Source organism: Piliocolobus tephrosceles, chromosome 12, assembly GCF_002776525.5.
Source record: "Piliocolobus tephrosceles isolate RC106 chromosome 12, ASM277652v3, whole genome shotgun sequence".
In the NCBI taxonomy this organism is placed as follows: domain Eukaryota; kingdom Metazoa; phylum Chordata; class Mammalia; order Primates; family Cercopithecidae; genus Piliocolobus; species Piliocolobus tephrosceles.
In genome coordinates this window covers 35,786,495-35,804,378 of record NC_045445.1, presented here as the reverse complement: position 1 = coordinate 35,804,378, position 17,884 = coordinate 35,786,495, and the positions used below count along the sequence as shown (strand labels likewise).

At 42.2% G+C, this 17,884-nt stretch overlaps 1 protein-coding gene across 2 annotated transcripts in view; it reads left to right on the top strand.

Annotated features, from left to right (window-relative positions):
• The window catches only part of DOCK11 (dedicator of cytokinesis 11), a 192,744-nt gene that overhangs the window by 50,719 nt on the left and 124,141 nt on the right, over positions 1-17,884 (top strand). For both annotated transcript variants that reach the window (XM_026451858.1, XM_026451857.1), the window contains exon 7: positions 15,802-15,936. In XM_026451858.1, the coding sequence (XP_026307643.1) occupies positions 15,802-15,936 (135 nt within the window). The remainder of the gene's footprint in view (positions 1-15,801; positions 15,937-17,884) is intronic.

Genomic DNA, 17,884 nt, shown 5'->3' with positions numbered 1-17,884 from the left:
ACCCATCAATTCATCATTTATATCAGGTATAACTCCCCAATGCAATCCCTCCCCCCTCCCCCCTCCCCATGATAGGCCCCAGTGTGTGATGTTCCCCTTCCCGAGTCCAAGTGAGCTCATTGTTCAGTTCCCACCTATGAGTGAGAACATGCGGTGTTTGGTTTTCTCTTCTTGTGATAGTTTGCTAAGAATGATGGTTTCCAGCTGCATCCATGTCCCTACAAAGGACACAGACTCATCCTTTTTTATGGCTGCATAGTATTCCATGGTGTATATGTGCCACATTTTCTCAGAAGTGTAACTTTTTAAAAGACATATAATGTAATGATTATCTGGTGAATCAGGATGTTTAAAAAGGAGGCTGTCAGTTGAAGGAGGAAAATAGCTTTGAAAAATGGGCATCAAAGTTTCATATGTAGAAATGACCTTAAGGAGTGGAAGGACAAGTAATCCATTTCTTTAGCAAATATTAATTAGGTACTTATTACATATTAGTCACTGTGGGGAAATATGTAGATATCTAAGATGGGGTCCCTGGTCTCAGCCTCCAGACTAGACAAGAAATACACTATTTTAACTAGTATACAAAGCAGTCCTTTAGTGCAGTCAGAACAGCCTAACTAGAAAGTTCTGTAGTTTGGCAGGATAGTGAGTTTGCATAAGGGGTTTATGTGAGATAAAAGCTGGAACGTTGAAAAGGGTAAAATTGGGCTGGGTGCAGTAGCTCACACCTGTAGTCCCTCCTCCTTTGGGAGGCCGAGGTGGGTGGATTGCTTGAGGTCAGGAGTTCAAGACCAGCCTGTGCAACATGATGAAACCCCGTCTCTACAAAAAATACAAAAATTAGCCTGGCGTGATAGCACACACCTGTAGTCCCAGCTACTCAGGAGACTGAGGTGGGAGAATCCCTTGAGCCTGGGAGACGGAGGTTGCAGTGAGCCGAGATGGCACCACTGCACTCCAGCCTGGCAGCACATAGAGAGTGTATCTCAAAAATAAATAGATACTTTTTTTTTTTTTTAACAAAAAAGGAAAAATTGTGCAGAGCTTTAAACGCCTTGGACATGAGGTTCACTTATTTGGGAGGCTGTAAAGAGCCGTTAAAATCCAAAGGGAAAACAAGTTACATGAGGATTCTGAGCAGAAAAACAAATTATGCTCTGATACCAAATATAACTGTTCTTTCAGATATTCAATATAAAATCATGTGGTTTTCTGAGGATGATTCACACTTGAATTAAGTATTGAAGGTCATTCTATCTTTCACACAGGCTGCAAGTAGAAACCATGGGTATCTACCAAGGGAAGACTCAAATTTTATCTTAATTTAATATTTTGCCTGCTGCCTTCCTTTTGGTGATCATGTCCTGTTCTCGCTTTCATTTTCAAGCCCTGAAAATAATGAATCCATGTTGTAGGATGCTTCCTGTATATTGCTTGCACCTAAGCATGGGCCTCAGCAAGTGGTGATAATAAGAGAACCCATTTATTGAGGACTTAATATGTACCAGGCACCATACTGGGTGTTTTATATTCTTTATCTTGTTTAATTCTCATGGCTGCCCTAGGCAATACATACTGCTAACTATTCTTAGTTTATAGATTTGGAAAGTGAAGCTCAGAGAAATTCAATAATTAACCAAGGTCACACAGCTCCAAGTTTTCAGAGGTAGGATTTGAACCTAGGTAGGCTGTAGTCAGAGCCTATGCTCTTAACCAGTATACTGTCAGTGCTCACCAGCTAAATAAAACTCAAGGCTTTATTACAATATATTTCCTACCAGAGTTATCAGGTTCAGAAATGTACGTGTGAAGGTTACATTTCTTTGTGGATTATCAGAAAATGGTTGTATAGTTTTTGACTGCATTCCCCTTCCCAAACATTCTCAAAATATTCAAATAGGGCCAGGCAGGGGGCTCACACCTGTAATCCCAGCACTTTGAGAGGCCAAGGCAGGAGGATCGCTTGAGCCCAGGAATTCAAGGCTGCAGTGAGCTATGATCGCACCACTGCACTCCAGCCTAGGCAACAGAATAAGATGCTGTCTCTAAATTAAATAAATAAATGCATGAAGGAATGAATGGTTTTACCCACATTTAAGCCTTAGCCCCACATTAAGTAAATGTGTGAAAATCTGGATTCATAAGATAAGATATTAGGAAATTAATGTCTTTACAGAATAATTCGCCACAGATTCCTTTAGTTTAATACCTTTCAACTTTAATTTGCCTTACAAATAACTTCTAATTTTGTAGGAGTTCATATAAGGCAAAAAGCACATGCTTTACATTTTCTCTCATAATTTGTGAAATACACATTGATTGATTGATGTGATAGGAGGAATTGATGGCCTCTCAAAGATGTCCATGTCTTAATCCTTGGAACAGTCAGTGGTCCACTGCATGGCAAAGAGGAATTAAAATCACTAATCGACAGGAGGGAGGGTATCCTCAATTATGTGGGTGGGCCCAGTGCAATTTCAAGAACTCCATAAGTGGAAGAGGGAGACAGAAAAGGACAGTCAGAGAAAGAGATGTGAGAACAGAAGGAGGGCCAGAGAGAGATGCTGCGTTGCTGGTTTTGAGGATACAGAAAGAAGTCACAGGCCGAGAAATGCAGGCAGCTTCTAGAAGCTGGAAAAGGCAGGAAAACGGATGCATGCATCCAGAAAGGAACACAGCCCTGCTGACACCTTGATTTTAGCCCTGTGAGACCCATGTCAGACTTCTAACCTGCGAAACTATAAGACAATAAATTTATGCTATTTTAAGCCATCAGATTTGTGGTAATTTATTACAACAGCAGTAGGAAACTAATACAAACTAGGCAAAGGTTGATTGTTCAGCTTGTGGGTTTCATCTCCCTGAGCTTGGGAACTCTAGCACTAACAGTGGCCAGGCAGGAGCCATACATTCATAGAGAGTGTGGTGAGTCCAAGGCAACCTGGTGACCACATAGCCTACAGCTGAAGGGGACAGCTGCCACTTGTCTCCAGCTAATTGTTGTTTTGCTGTAGCTGAGCTAGACTCTTTGCCTCTTTTTATCCTCAGCTGCTCATATTCTGGCTGCTTGTGTGTGTGTGTGTGTGTGTGTGTGTGTCTGTGTGAGATCATTAACATATAAAAACATTTATTATTATTATTGTTTTTGAGATGGCTCCTGGCTCTGTTGCACCAGGATGGAGTGCAGAGGTGCAATCTCAGCTCACTGCAACCTCCACCTCCCGGGTTTAAGCCATTCTCCTGCCTCAGCCTCCTGTGTAGCTGGGATTACAGGCGCACGCCACCATGCCTGGCTAATTTTTGTATTTTTATTAGAGACGGCGTCTCACCATGTTGGCCAGGCTCGTCTCGAACTCCTGATCTTAAGTGATCCATCCGCCTCGGCCTCCCAAAGTGCTGGGATTACAGGTGTGAGCCACTGTGCTTGGCCTATTTCTTTCTTTTTAAAACCTCTACCAAACAGTAGGCAAAGGAAGGGAAAGAGGAATAAACCAAGTTAATTGGTCATATGGAGCTATACAACTTTTGTCTTTATTTTTATCATTTATTTATTTGTTTTTGAGACAGAGTCTCACTGTGTCGCCCAGGCTGGAGTGCAGTGGTATGATCACGGCTCACTGCGGTCTCAAAACCCCAGGCTCAAGTCCTCCCACTTCAGCCTCCCAAGTAGCTGGGACCACAGGCACATAGCACCATGCCCAGCTAATTTTGTTTGTTTGTTTTTGGTGGAGATGGTTGAGATGGGGTCTCTCTGTGTTGTGCAGGCTGTTGTCAAACTCTGGGACTCAAGTGATCCTCCCACCTTGTCCTCCCAAAATTCTGGGATTACAGGTATCAGCCACCATGCCTGGCTGCTACACAACTTAAAAAAAATTAATAGGAAATACTTTGAAATGCAAAGGCCATATTGAGGTTTGGGAACTGTTTCTGGTTATGAGTTTCATTTATCCCCACTCTTTTCCATTATAGATTATGCATCTCCATTTTGGATTTCTGGGAGCTAAATATATATCCTTTACTCTTCTCATTTCATCTCCTGAGCCATAGCAGTAGTGTTGTATTTCAGAATTTGTCACAGCTAGAATGGGAATCAGAGGAAGGTTCAGCTACAACCTTCTGAGGCGTTTTGCCAATATTACTTTTTCCTATAATAATTGTATTTTGGGCCAGGTGTGGTGGCTCATGCCTGTAATCCCAGCACTTTGGGAGGCCAGTGCGGGAGGATCACTTGAACCCAGGAGTTTAAGACCAGCCTAGGCAACATAGGGAGACCCTGTCTCTACAAAAACAAACAAAATTAGCCACGTGAAGTGGTGCTCCCCTGTAGTCCCAGGTACTTGGGACACTGAAGTGGGAGGGAGGATCACTTCAGCCTGGGAGGTCGAGGCTGTAGTGAGCGAGATTGCACCACTGCACTCCAGCCTGGGTGACAGAGTGACACCTTACCTCAAAAAAAAAAAAAAGTGTTTTAACTGTTATTTAGTTCAACATTATTGAAATTAGTTGGAACTGCAGTGTTGATACATCATTTTTTCATGTTCTCTTTCTGTATCAATACAGGGCATGTGAGTGTACAGGGCAGAGGATTGAAAAGGGGGAGCAGTTTTATAGTTTCCAGGCTAGAACTTGAAGTGAGGGCCAAAGCACAAGTCCAGGCCTATGAAACAAGGCACACTGGGAGAGTCTGGTTTGTACCTTTCAGTGCTCTATTACAGGGTGGGGGATCGTATAAGTTTTTCCTGCGTCAAGTCTGGATTGTTTCAGGCATAGGAGGCTAAAGCTAAAGATGGGGTGAGCAGCTGACCCAGCTCTTGGATAATTGGAAAAGGCAGAGGCAGAAGAACTGAGACAAAGGGTTGACAGAGTTTGAGACACTCTGAAAGGAAAGTTTCTATGTATTTTTTTCTACTATGGTAATGTTTGAAGTGAAGAATACTAATGAAGCTCATAAGCAAATGGGAAGATGACTCAGGTGTGCTATTATCTGAGTCATTTCCCCAATCCTGGAGGCAGGTTTATCCTTAGAGCATCTGGAGTTCCCTGCCCGCTAGGAACTCCAGCCCACACTGGTAAGAAGCATTGGTAGATTTAGCAACTAGCACCTCAGGGCCAGAGCTTGCAGAGTTGAGAGAAAAGAATCTTTTCTTTTTGGAAAATCCAAGCTTTGACAGCCTCTGCACACTCACGGCAGACTAACTGGGAAGCAACAGCAGCTCTGGTTGTTAATCATGACTCAGTGGCAAATAACAGCCTCCATAAGCCAAGCTTCTTCCCTGTGTTTTATCTGAGCTTATTTGATGCCCTGTGGCTTGACACTGACCTGCAGATCCCTCTGGAATTGCTAGGGAATAAAAGCAAGGCATCTTGATGCCTTTTAGAGAGAGGTGTACGTTTAAGGGTCTTTATTCATTAAGAAATTTCTAAATTTTAAAAATTATGTGCAGAGCACAGTGGCTCACGCCTGTAATCCTAGCACTTTGGGAGGCCAAGGCAGCAGGATTGCTTGAGTTCGGGAGTTCGAAACCAGCCTGGGCAACATAGCAAGACCCGGTGTCTTCAAAAAATAAAAAAATTAGCTGGGCAAGGTGACGCATGCCTGTATTTGCAGCTACTTGAGAAGCTGAGGTGGGAGGATCGCTTGAGCCTGGGAGGTCAAAGCTACAGTGAGCTGTGATTGCACGACTGTGCTCCAGCCTGAGTGACAGAGCAATACTCAATCTCTTAAAAAAAATTATAATCAGTTCTTTGGAAAGTTTGAAATTATGCACAACTTTAAACTGATTTTAGAAATAGATCTGAGTTGTTTTCCTGGACATTTGGACTGTTAGAAATAAAGGAATCTGCCCAGGTGTTCATGACCAGCCTGAGCAACGTGACGAAACCTCGCCCTAACAAAAAATACAAAAGTAGTTAGCCAGGCGTGGTGGTGCACTCCTGTAGTCCCAGCTACTCTGGAGGCTGAGGTGGGAGGATCACCTGAGTTCAAGAGGTGGAGGTTGCAGTGAGCTGAGATTGTGCCACTGCACTCCAGCCTGGGTGACAGAGCGACACTGTCTCAAAAAAAAAAAGAGGGAGGGAGGGAGGACTCTAATAGCAAGGAAGGAGGAATTGTATCGTGAGAGAAAGTGCAAAAATAAAACGAAGGAAAGAGTATTAGAAGAGACTCAGCAAAGTGCAGTTAATAAAAGGGAATTAGAAGATTCCAACTTTATAAGATCTTTTGAGAAAGCAACCACATGGTTTTAATGCAACCTAAATAATGTAGCCAAAGTAATTTGTATATGGGTTACTTTAGAAAGTTCAACCTTCCTAGCTAGCTTACCAGCAAGTTTTGCAAGAACATTCAAGTCGATGGTTCTTGCAATGACTTGCAATGCATTCAAGTCGATGGGCTCTAGGTAAAAGAGGGGCTGGTAGAGGAACTAGGCTGAATTCTTCGTATTGGAAGATTATAAGACCCCACATTTATGGAATAAAAATTTATATTTTCCCCAATATATAGCTTTTCACCTGCTCTGGTCAGTTGTTAAGATATAATCTACACCACCTTCTGAAATGGGCATATTTTCCCAGAAGTGCTTGCTGAGTATAACCTCATTGTTGGCTGAGAAACTTGCCCTGAGGAGCCTGGGCTACAGGAAAGTTGCGAATAATGTGCATCACTCCACGAGTCACAGTGCTCCGTGCCCAAGCACTTCCTCTCACCGAAGAGGATGCTGGCATCATGCAGTTCTTGCAAAAGCTCCGTTGCGCTGGGTGTGGTGGCATGTGCCTATAATCCCAGCTACTTAAGAGGCTGAGTCAGGAGGATCACTTGAGCCCAGGAGTTTGAACCTGCAGTGAGCTATGATTGTGCCACTGCACTCCAGCCTGGGCACAAAGTGAGACCTCATCCCTTTAAAAACAAAACAAAATGAAACAAACAAACAAACAAACAAACAAAAAAAAACAATGCTTTGTTGGTTGTTTGGGTGCAGTGAACATTTAGCACTTATAATTTGCTCTGTTCTTCTTATTCAGGTTAAAACAGGACAAGCCTTATCATAGCGATTAATTTCTTCAATTTGTGGTTTCTAGTTAATGAGGATGCCAGTAGTTAATGATGAATTGTTGCCACTCTTCAATTCCTGGAAAAGTATTAGAGAGAAGTTTTAAGATGTCGTAGAGAATACATGAACCTTTAGATAGAAACAGCAATCCTAACAGACCCCTATTCATTTATATCCTCTCTTTCCCAAGTAGCTGCTAGAGACATCTGCTTTATTCAACTTCTTTTCATAACAACGAAGAAATGTAATGTGGGTTTACATAGCTGTGATATTGGACATAGCCTTCCCCTGGTATTTAGAACTATTTTTTCCTAAGAGATATAATGATATATGGAGGAATTTAATCTTCAGGGTGGTTTTTGCATTTTTAAAAAATTGCTGCAGATTCTTGGCCAACTCCTGGGACACCCACCTTTATGCATCTTTTTGGCTCAATTTGGTCACATTCCTCTAGCTCTCTCCTCCCCATTCTCAGCAATTAAACATTGAAGTGCCTTGATATGATATCGGGGTTGCAAGTTCAACTGGTTGATGTATGACTCACTTCTAGTGCCCTTTAAAATTTTTTTTGGCACAAAAGAGAGCCATTTGTTATATATCCAGAGTCCAAAAGTCCTTAACTCCTTAACTCTTCCAGGAGGGATTTTCCCTCCTCTGTAGTGTGAGAACATCAAATCAAATGAGGATTTGACCTAAGAAAGCACATAAGATATTAAAATAATTGCTAGGAGGTCAAGGTCACTATGTGTGTTAGAACGAAAGGAAGAGAAAATATTTTATTTTTGATATGTTAGTCCAATTGTATTCTCAAATCTACCAGACTGTCTCTTACAGCTAACAAATGGATTGCATTCATGTATTATGCATGAGATTTTTTCACTAATTTGTTTTTTATGTTTTGTTTTCCCTCATTCATATTACTTCTCAAAAACCATTTATTAGGTGCTTCCTATGTGTCAGACACTATTGGGTATCAACAAATTCATGACCAAATAGATAATTTCTTAATTTAATTTTTTCAGAGACAAGGTCTTACTATATTGCCCTGGCTAGAGTGCAGTGGCACAATCATAGCTCCTTGCAGCCTCCAACACCTGGGCTGAAGCGATTCTCCTCCTCAGGCTCCCAAGTACCTGGGACTACAGGTGCATTCCACCACGCCTGGCTATCAAATAGATATTGAATGCCTTGTTAATACAAGGTATTAGCATTGTGAAGGGTAGAGAGAAGTGTCAGATGTAGAGCTTAAAACCTTTTTGGGACGGTGGGCTGGGCACAGTGGCTCACACCTGTAATCCCAGCACTTTGGGAGGCCGAGGTGGGCTGATAACTTGAGGTCAAAAGTTCGAGACCAGCCTGGCCAACATAGTGAAACGCTGTCTCTACTAAAAATACAAAAATTAGCCAGGCGTGATGGCGTGCACCTGTAATATCAGCTACTCGGGAGGCTGAGGCACGAGAATCGCTTGAACCCAGGAGGCAGAGGTTGTGGTGAGCTGAGATCGCACCGCTGCACTCCAGCCTGGGCAACAGAGTGAGACTCTGTCTCAAAAAACAAAAACAAACAAACAAACAAAAAACCACCTTTTTGGGGAGGTGAGACACACACTAAAAATAATTGTTTAAAGATGGATGGTATAGCGACCAAGTGCTACATGAATCTAGATCATTGTGGCCTGGGGTCAAAGAAGGCTTCTTGAAGAAGGCAGGACCCTGAAGGAAGTGAATCAGAAAGGAGAAAGTGAATGTGCCAGGCAATATGTATAAGGCAGAATGGTTAGGTGAAGCTGAGTAGTCATGGGACATGAAGTTGGTTTGGTCCTTTGGTATCACCTTGTGCCTCCATTTCTCTTCTGTAAAATGGAGGGCATAACAGTAATGACCACACAAATTGTTACTTAGGATTCAATGAAATAATGCAAGGAAAGCACTTAACCAGAGACTGTAATGCACAAAACACCCCACAGATGTTAGCAATTGTTGTTATTTTATATTATTAGGGTTGTGGGAGGGCCTTGAATGCCAGTATCTGGCATGTGTGCCTTATTATGTGAGTAATTGAGAGTCACTGATTATTTGAGCAGTGTTATGCTGTGCTGAAATACATCTGATAAAATAATTTGTGTTTAATGAGAAAGGTGGATTGTAGACCCCCTCCTACTAGACTTTGCTTTAAATCAAATAGTTGAAGAACTCTTCAGTGCCCAGATTTGGTAGCATTATTTAAGAAAAGCTATTTGATTTTTACTCAGTTTCTCAGTGGGTAGGACAGTGTCATACATTAAAACTTGGGGCCGGGTGTGGTGGCTCATGCCTTTAATGCCAGCACTTTGGGAGGCCAAGCCAGAAGGATCACTTGAGGTCAGGAGTTCGAGACCAGCCTGGGCAACATGGTGAAACCCTGTCTCCACTAAAAATACAAAAATTAGCCGGGTATGGTGACACACACCTGTAGTCCCACCCACTTGAGAGACTGAGGTGGGAGGATCACTTGAACCCAGGAGGCTGAGGTTGCAGTGAGCTGAGATCGTGCTACTGCACTCCAGCCTGGGCGACAGAGTGAGACTTCATCTCGAAAAGAAAAAAACAAAACAAACAAACTTGATAGGACTGTAAATGACATGATGGAGAGAGGTGAGTGATGTATCAGGTTACCAACGTAGTGGTAGGGATTTTTCAGCAGGACAAAGTTCCTGGCATTCTGGTATTATTACTGCAACTCACTTTTCTAAGTCCTGTGGTTCTTTTTCCCCATTGTTTCTTTCATTTTTGTGCAGAACAGTTCTAAGACCCAGTGTGTCTCTGTCTCTCCTGCTTTCTCCTTTTCCTTGCTGGCTCTTCCATTGTGTTCTGTCTGAGACATTAGGCAAGTTCCCCCACATCATTTCTACATTGCTCCTGGCCTACCTACTCTACCTCTAAACCTTTGAAGCATCCTTTCTAAGGGTTTCTAGTTCATGCAACTTAGCAGTAAATAATTGCCCCTCTAGGTAACACACAACAGGTAAACACTCTTGGGATTTGTTGTATAGAATGATAAAAGATTTTCCTACTTTCTTTTCTTTTCTTTTCTTTCTTTTTTTTTTTTTTTGGACACAGGATCTCGCTCTGTCACCCAGGCTGGAGTGCAGTAGCACAATCTCTGCTCACTGCAACCTCTGCCTCCTGAGTTCAAGCACTTCTCCAGCCTCAGCCTCTCAAGTAACTGGGATTACAGGTGCACACCACCACGCCCGACTAATTTTTGTACTTTTAGTAGAGATGGGGTTTCACCATGTTGGCCATGCTGGTCTTGAACTCCTGACCTCAGGTGATCCACCCGCATGGGCCTCCCAAAGTGCTGGGATTACAGACGTGAGCCGCCACCCCCAGCCATTTTCCTACTTTGAGGATACTAAGTGCTCCAACTTTCCTTCCTTTGTTTAATCTTTGATGCAGGCGAATGACAAAAGGCCTTTGTTCCTGCTCCAGAAGGAGTTCAAAAAGGTTGTCATCTGGCCAGGCGCAGTGGCTCACACCTGTAGTCCCAGCACTTTGGGAGACTGTGGGTAGATCACTTGAGGCCGGGAGTTCAAGACCAGCCTGGCCAATATGGTGAAACCCCATCTCTACTAAAAATGCAAAAAAAAAAAAAAAAAAAAAAAAAAATTAGCTAGGTGTGGTGGCATGCACCTATAATCCCAGCTACTTGGGAGGCTGAGGCAGGAGAATTGCTTGAATCCAGGAGGCGGAGGTGGCAGTAAGCCGAGATCATACCACTGCACTACAGCCTGGGCAACAGAGTATGGCTCTGTCTCCAGAAAAAAAAAAAAAAAAAAACAGTTTGTCATTCCGACAGCTTGGGACCTTCAGCAGACTTGGCAGGACCTGATCCTATAGAATCAAATCCTTTGGCTTGTTCTCTGTTTTATTCTTGTGGGTGGTCTGAATGGGCCACTCTTCAGGATCCATGTTCCTCACTGAGTAAGGTGGGGAATTTTCGGCTGTGTTCACCATCTAACAAAAATAAGAAAGACAAGGAGGAGGAGAAAGAAGAGTATGGGCATTACAGAGAAACGCAATTCTGTTGGATGAAACCGCTGGGGAATCTGTGCTGGAAATGGGATTATTCATTCATTGTTTATTCATTTTGAAACATTTTACTGAGTCCAGGCATTGTTATAGGTACTAGGGGGATAACAGCAGTAGATGAAACATGAAACTTCATGGGCTAGAAAGAGATGGCAAATAAAACAGATAGATGAATAACATATTTGTATAGGGATCACTCCATGAAAAAGATATAACTGGGTGCTATGATGAGGGCAGGTGGTACAGAAGGCCTCCCAGAGGAGGGGAGATTCAAGCAAAGACCTGAAAGGAGTAAGAAAGTAAACTGTGTGGATAGTGAGGAAAGCGAATTCTAGGCTGAGGAAACAGGAAGTACAGAGACCCGAAGGAGCTTACTTGAGATATTTGAGTAACAGCAGATAAGCCAGTGTAGCTGGAGCAAAAAGATTAGAAATAGAGTCCAAGGAAGGCTGGGCGCGGTGACTCATGCCTGCAATCCCAACACTTTGGGAGGCCAAGGCGGGTGGATCATGAGGTCAGGAGATCGAGACCATCCTGGCTAACATGGTGAAACCCCATCTCTACTAAAAATACAAAAAAATTAGCCGGGCGTGGTGGCGGGCGCCTGTAGTCCCAGCTACTCGGGAGGCTGAGGCAGGAGAATGGCGTGAACCTGGGAGATGGAGCTTGCAGTGAGCCAAGATCGCACCACTGCACACCAACCTGGGCAACAGAGTGAGACTCTGTCTCAAGAAAAAAAAAAAAAGAAAGAAAATCCAACAAGTAATCTGAGGCCAGATCCTGTACAGTGTTCTGGGCTATGGTGAGGATTTTAGATCTTACTGTAAAGTAAGATGGGAAGCTATTGGAGGATTTGGGCAACATTCTCTTTGTAGCCATTATCCTATTCTGATTCCAGTTCTATCAGTGACTTGCCTGTGTGAACTTTTTTTTTTTTTTTTGAGACGGAGCCTTGCTTTCTCGCCCAGGCTGGGGTACAGGGGTGTGATCTCGGCTCACTGCAGCCTCCACCTCCTGGGTTCAAGTAATTCTCTCACCTCACCCTCCCAAGTAGCTGGGATTACAGGGGTGTGCCACCATGCCTGGCTAATTTTTTGCTTTTTTAATAGAGACACGGTTTCACCATGTTGGCCAGGCTGGTCTCGAACTTCTGACCTCAGATGTTCCACCCGCCTCGGCTTCCCAAAGAGTTGGGATTACAGGCATGAACCACCACTCCTGGCTGCCTGTGTGAACTTGAACGAGCTCTTGGTCCCTCAGTTTGCTGTTAGGTAAAATGTGGGTAATGATACTTATCCCCAAGAGGTATTAAAACAATTAGCTATTAGTTACAAAAGACCTGCAGCCTTCGAATGACAGGTATGATATAGAATAATTACCATTATTCTGTATAGTCGTTATTTTAACACCTGTCTTCTTTTAGAAATATAAAAAATTATCTAAACTTATACCCTAAATAGCTGCATTGTAGAAATTTTTTAAATGTCCAGGAAGTTATGTTTCTGATTTCCCTTTGATTTCCATGTGAGAGATTTAGGATATTCCTTTCTTCTTTGCAAAAGAGATCTTAAAAGCTTCTCAGAAGTTGAAACCCAACATGTATCATAAAATATTAGAATGAGAAGAGATCTTAGAATGTGTTGGGCAGAGTCTGATTTCTACATAGAGATGACTTTTAAAAATATTCCTTACTGTCCAAACTCTGTGTTTCCAGTGTATGAGAAATCACGTGGGGAGAGTAGCTTCCAGGCTAGGAAGGCTGCTGTGTTATTTGTTCAAGTTGAATGAAATTATTTGTAGATTGTGGAAAAGTATGATCTTACAGATCATCTGGTCTGATCTCATCATTTTACAAGCGAGTAAACTGAGAGAAGCAGAGTCTTGAGGACAATTTCACTGCTGGTTAGCAGGAGATACCGGCTGAGAATCAGTATCATAAGACTTTCAGGCATCTGCTCTTTCTGAGTGCTCTTTCAGGCATCATGTTCTGTCCCCAGATTCATAAGCTACCTACCCTCGTGTCACATTTAGATATAATTGCAATGTTACAGGAAGTGCTTTGCTGTAATTTCATATCCCTTTCTATCTCCATTGTAATGATGTGCTTTGCTAATATTGGAAGTGGTGGCTGCCACAGAATTTCTGTGCTTGGTGAGGCAGCTGTACATGGAAAAAAAATTGCCCAGACTATAATTTGACTGTATGCCACAAATGTTTTGCTCTGTATTTTCTCTTCTGCCTCTCTCTTTGTTGCTGGCTGTTGACTCTGCAAGTGGATTCTATAGGCTGTCCCACTGAAGCAGCAGAATTTCGGTTTTAGATTTGAACAATTCAAATCTAAATTTTTTCATATTTTTCTCATGTTACTTTTGGCCTGAAAGATGTATTCTAATTTTGTTATAGATAATTATTGTGATAACTTTAAAAAGCAATGTGTTACACAAAGTTAGTGCTCATTACATGTTTATTCATTTGAAATGACCTCAGCATGTAATTTTAAGCCTTGTATTCCCATGATTTTAATGATAGATGTGAACCATTGTCATGAAAATGAGCAAATAGGCCGGGCAGCGTGGCTTACGCCTGTAATCCTAGCACTTTGGGGAGCTGAGACAGAAGGATCCCTTGAGTTCAGGAGTTTGAGACCAGTGTGGGCAACATAGGGAGACCCTGTCTCTAATAAAAATAAAAATAAAATAAGGAAATATACATATATCATCACCATTATGATTAACATTTTCCTTTAATATTAATCTAGATTTCTTCCAGCAAACTTAAATGTGGATTAATTGAATATGAGAATATATGTATATATTCTCACATATATGAGATATGTGAATATGTGAAAGATATAAATATGCCCACACATTCTCTTTCTGTTCCTTTGCATACTAATACAATAACATTTAATTGACTGGAATTGCAAAACAAGGTGATGTTTTCTGCTTGGACTCTTTTTTTTTTGAGACGTTGTCTCGCTCTGTCGCCCAGGCTGGAGTGCAGTGGGGCAATCTCAGCTCACTGCAAGCTCCGCTTCCTGGGTTCATGCCATTCTCCTGCCTTAGCCTCCTGAGTAGCTGGGACTACAGGCGCCCACCACCCGGCCCGGCTACTTTTTTTTGAAGTTTTTAATAGAGACAGGGTTTCACCGTGTTAGCCAGGATGGTCTCGCTCTCCTGACCTCGTGATCCACCTGCCTTGGCCTCCCAAAGTGCTGGGATTACAGGCGTGAGCCACCGTGCCCGGCCTGGACTCTTTTCTGTTGATAGCATATAGCCTACATGGCCCCTTCCTGAGATAGAAACTGTAGCATTTATCAGTCTAACCTGTTAGGGTAGTCCTTACACTGATATATATTTTTGTCATTTGTTAAAAAATCAGTGATATTTATACAAGTCAAAAATAACTATCAATGTTATTTATTTTAACTGGTTTTTCTAAAAAGAAATGCCCCTTAAGGCTTTTATATATTTTGCTTGATCATACTATGGAGAAATAAATTGATGTTTCAGGTACTTTGCCAGACGTTAAGTTCTTGGCAAGAATGACCTTGCCAAATAATACTCTTTATATAATTAAAGTTCTCAAAGTGATCAGGGATCATATTGAATAATCAGATGGGTGATTAAAAGTGACAAGCTTAAATTTTAAAGCCAGGTTCTTCGAATAAGACAAGATGCATAGGAATGCATTTCTTCAATAATCACCAGGAGTCTATTTCCTAGCTGCTCTTCCCATCCCACCCTGAAGTGATTTCAGGTCTATCATCCTGGGAAATTGCAACTTGAATAAGCTCTGCCTTTCACTGTGACAATTGCTTGACATAGCCTGCAGTTTGTGACTTACTGAAAGAAGCATCAATTCATCAGAGAGCTCCTAATCCCTTTTCTCACCTCTTTTATCAGGCTCTCAAAGTCTGTTTTTAGGGGAGAATAGAGGGACAGCATGAACTCATCAGGCAGTCCCCAACCTTTTCCCGTTCCTATGGGCTTTGCTGTGAGTTGTAGCAACAGGCTTCTCCTTAACTATTGTGAATCCCTAACTCCAAACAAACGGCATAGTTCCATTAGGACTGTTGATTTAAATATCAGCACTTGGGGCACTCAACAACTGGTAGGCAACTAATGAGTCTGTGCTTCCCTGTGAGTACCCTGTAAACTGGACTTTCAGAAGCAAAGACACTGGTACAGTGTAGATGAGTGCAATAGGATATGTAGGTGAGATGGAAACATGTAATGTGGGTGTATATATAATATATACGTATATATATATATACACACATATATATGTGTATATATATGCTTTTTATATTTATTCTTGAATTCGTGGTCCTAGAAACCAAATTAAAAGGATCTAATCATGGTTTGCAATTAAATGGGACAAGAATGCTATAGTGAAAGGGTCAGGAGATTCAGATATCAAAATGCTTTATACATTTCAGTGTTAAATCTTAATTATTGTTCTCTAGGTATTTGATTAACTGAGGGTAAATCATGTGACTTTCATTCACTATCTTTAAAAAATGAAGATAATGATAATTCCTAACATCTTGTCAGGGTTGTCTGAAGATTGTCCAGGCACAATGCCTGGCAGGCCTTTGAGGTTTTTAGTTCGGAGAAACTATTCAGATGCAATGTATATGTAACAAATGTACCATTGCTGGGTTTTCCCCATGTAGGTATTCAAGAGACGATATTTTTACTTGACCCAACTTCCTGATGGTTCATATATTCTCAATTCCTATAAAGATGAGAAAAATTCAAAAGAATCGAAAGGTTGCATCTACTTGGACGCCTGCATTGATGTTGTTCAGGTAAGGCCATCAAGGTAATCCTTCTCTTTTTCTAAGAGGGTGACTGATAAACTATTAAGAACCCCAGATGGCTGGGTATGGTGGCTCATGCCTGTAATCCCAGCACTTTGAGAGGCTGAGGCAGGAGGATCACTTGAACCTAGGAGTTCATCAGCCTGGGCAACAAAGAGACCCCGTCTCTGCAAAAAAATACAAAAAATTACCCAGACATGGTGGCATATTCCTGTAGTCCCAGCTACTCTGGAGGCTGAGGTGGGATGATCACTTGAGTCTAGGAGGTTGAGGCTGCAGTGAGCTGTGATTGCACCATTGTACTCCAGCCTGGGTGACAGAGCAAGACCCTGTCTACAAAATAGAAAAGAGAAAAAAAGAAAAAGTGACTGGGTGCAGTGGCTCATGCGTATAATCCCTGCACTTCGTGAGACTGAGGCGGGCAGATCACTTGAGGTCAGGAGTTCGAGACCAGCCTAGGCAACATGGCGAAACCCCATCTCTACTAAAAATACAAAAATTAGCTGGGAGTGGAGGCACGCGCCTGTAATCCCAGCTACATGGGAGGCTGGGAGAATCGCTTGAACCCGGGAGTTGGAGGTTGCAGTGAGCCAAGATGGTGCCACTACACTTCAGCCTGGGTGATGGAGTGAGACTCTCACACACACAAAAAAAAAAAAAAAAAAAAAAAAAAAAAACCCCCCCATTTTTCTGTCTTGATTGATGGCATCTCCATCCTCCGAAACATCCACACTAGAAAGCTCAGAATCCTTTTCAGTGCCCTGTTCTTGCTCAGTGCCAATATTTAAATGTTTATCAGGTCTCTTTGAGTCTGGCTCTAAAGTGCCTCTTAACCTCTTACCTCCTATTTTCATTGCCCTTTCTCCGGTTCTCCCTTTTATCATCACTGGCCTAAAGTTGCGCTTTTACGCCTCCTGATTTCTTGTCTTGCTCCAGTTCAACTTCCTAAGCTATAGATTGGGTCAATCATTTGCCTTCTCCAAATCTTTTGGCTCTTGATTTATTGTCTTACAGAGTCAACTCTAAAGCTTTTGCCGTGACATTGAAGGCCCACAGTGATTTGGCCTCACTGTACTTTCTAGCCTCATCCCTCCTGAACCTCCTTGTGTATTCTGTGCTCTGGTCACACCAGGCTAAGCATTCTAAGGCGTTTCACACATATATGGCTCGCCTTACATTTTTTTCCCTCTTCTTGCTACATGTAATTTCTCTTTCTATTCCTGTTTGAACCTTATCTTTTATGACTCAGCTTAAAGGCTACTTCTGCCATGAAAAGTTTTGTATTTCCTTCCTCACCCTCATGACTACCAAGTAGAATTAAGCTCCACCTCTCCTGTGCTAACCATTTTGCTTTTCCTTCTGTCATACAACTGAGTCACATTCTAATTTTGGTTTATTCTACACATTCCTTTTGGGATTACAGGGACCATCTCTTACTCATTTCTGTTTCTTCTATAATAATTACCAGGGTTCTGCACACAGTAGGGACTTAATGAATGTTTGTTGATATGAATTACTGAGGGGACACAGACAAAAACAGGATGGGAAGTAGAGGGCAGAGAGATTATCTGAATGGGAAGTCAACTGACTGTGAAACAGAAGTCATTATTACAGAGCCAGGGTGGTGTGGTGGACTAGAAGGATGGGCTGATTAGGAGGAAAGCGATGTTAGTTCAGCACTCTCAATTTACCTATATCTTCATCTTCAGAACTGTGAAGTGGGATTAGTAATATCTATATACTCCATCAAACAAGATTGTTGTGAGGATCAAATGAGAAAATACCTTTAGGGCATGATGTTGTGTGCCTGTAGTGCCAGCTACTCAGGAGCCTGTGGCAGGAAGATTGCTTGGGCCCAGGAGTTTGACGCTGCAGTGAGATATGATCATGCCTGTGGAATAGCCACTGCACTCCAGCCTGGGTAGCACAGTGAGAT